Genomic DNA, 1,852 nt, shown 5'->3' with positions numbered 1-1,852 from the left:
TGGGGATGCAACTATTTTAAAATCTGGAATCTGAGGGTGCAAAAAAATCTAAATATTGAGGAAAATCGCCTTTAAAGTTGTCCAAATAGAAGTTCTTAGCAATGCATATTGCTAATCAAAAATTAAGTTTGAAGTGCAGAAGGATGCGCGGATTGGAGAAGCCAAGAACAAAAGAGATGCGGTGATCAGGGTGAGCCTTTCCTGAACTGTGTTCCATATACAGCCTATTTTCTAAATATCACGGAGCATTTTTGTTAACATCCCTCTCATTTCTCTCTTCTCTCTGTTAGGAGGCCAATGCTGTACAGGAGAAGGTATCTGCGCAGTACATGAATGAGATCGAGATGGCTAAGGCTCAGAGAGACTACGAGCTAAAGAAGGCTGTCTACGACATTGAGGTCTTCACCAAAAAAGCGGAGTCTGAAATGGCCTATCAGCTATTGCTACAAATATACCCCAGCGACTTAAGACTGGTTTTGTGCTCCAGGGTCACATTTGTGGTGTTGTGTTTATCGACTTATTAAACAAGGCAAATTAGCGTGAGAGCACAATCCCATAAAAGCACAGATGGAAGTGGAAGGTTCTGCAGATGATTTCCTGACAATGCAGTCTTCATAATGACCACTGCAATCTACCAAGAGCAGCGCAAATAAGCGTAGTGTTGCAAACATGTGTAGCCGATGATAATCATGTGCAGCTAATCTACTAACAACACAGGTGTAAAATGGGTTAAGACATGCTTTTTTTCTGGGTGTTAAATAATGGTGCAAATACTAGTAAACGGACTACCGCAGACCTTAGTAAATCACATAGCACGATTCATTTAAATACTCTCCTATACATTTTAAAAAGAAAACTCTTTACAGTAAGGTTAGCAAAAAATAACGTGTCCTTTTCATCGCTAATGTTTCACTTCGTCTCTTTAGTAAATCCTGACAGTAGTGTTTTTTTAACAGCAAAAGAGGGTTAGTGTTGGCTCGAGCCGTTAGTAAATCTGTCCCTTAATATTTAAAATGCTTTAAATGTATAAGAAAGGATCTGTGAGAGCGGTGAATCAAGTCTTTTTCTTTCAGGAATACCTGCACTCTTTGGGAAAGGCCCGTACGGCACAAGTGCAGAAGGATGCGCGGATTGGAGAAGCCAAGAACAAAAGAGATGCAGTGATCAGGGTGAGCCTTTCCTGAACTCTGTTCCATATACAGCCTATTTTCTAAATATCACAGAGCATTTTTGTTAACATCCATCTCATTTCTCTCTTTCTTCTCTGTTAGGAGGCCAATGCTGTACAGGAGAAGGTATCTGCTCAGTACATGAATGAGATCGAGATGGCTAAGGCTCAGAGAGACTACGAGCTGAAGAAGGCTGTCTACGACATTGAGGTCTTCACCAAAAAAGCGGAGTCTGAAATGGCCTATCAGCTCCAGGTAGAACTACAACCAAACCTTTTTGTCACCTTCAACATTGTGAAAGACTTTATTTAATTTATCCTTGGGGTTCTTGATAAAGCAAAAGTCCACTCCACATCATTTACTCTCCTGCTATGTCGTTCCAAACCTGTATGACTTTCTTTATTCTGTGGAACAGTTTTGGTTCCCACTGATTACCACTGTATGGACAAAAAGTACCATGGAATCACCATGGTTATCAACAATCTAAAATATCTTCTATTGTGTTCAGCAGAAGAAAAAAAATACATACCTGGATGAACTGTCCCTTTACTTATGGAAGCCCGTTTCCGCCACTGAATAAAAAATAAAAGAAGGTAATTGCGAGTGATAAAGTCAGAATTGTGAGATATGAACTCGCAATTGTGAGAAAAAAAAAGTCAGAATTGCGAGTTTATATCTCGCAA

General features: G+C 39.8%; 1 protein-coding gene across 1 annotated transcript in view; it reads left to right on the top strand.

Annotated features, from left to right (window-relative positions):
• The window catches only part of LOC107754038 (flotillin-1-like), a 10,230-nt gene that overhangs the window by 3,720 nt on the left and 4,658 nt on the right, over window positions 1–1,852 (top strand). Inside the window, exons 7-8 of the mRNA XM_016570354.1 lie at window positions 1,074–1,169; window positions 1,272–1,424. Of these exons, the coding sequence (XP_016425840.1) occupies window positions 1,074–1,169; window positions 1,272–1,424 (249 nt within the window). The remainder of the gene's footprint in view (window positions 1–1,073; window positions 1,170–1,271; window positions 1,425–1,852) is intronic.

This window comes from Sinocyclocheilus rhinocerous, unplaced genomic scaffold, assembly GCF_001515625.1.
Source record: "Sinocyclocheilus rhinocerous isolate Xijiao unplaced genomic scaffold, SAMN03320098_v1.1 scaffold612, whole genome shotgun sequence".
In the NCBI taxonomy this organism is placed as follows: domain Eukaryota; kingdom Metazoa; phylum Chordata; class Actinopteri; order Cypriniformes; family Cyprinidae; genus Sinocyclocheilus; species Sinocyclocheilus rhinocerous.
This window is presented reverse-complemented; position numbering and strand designations above follow the sequence as displayed.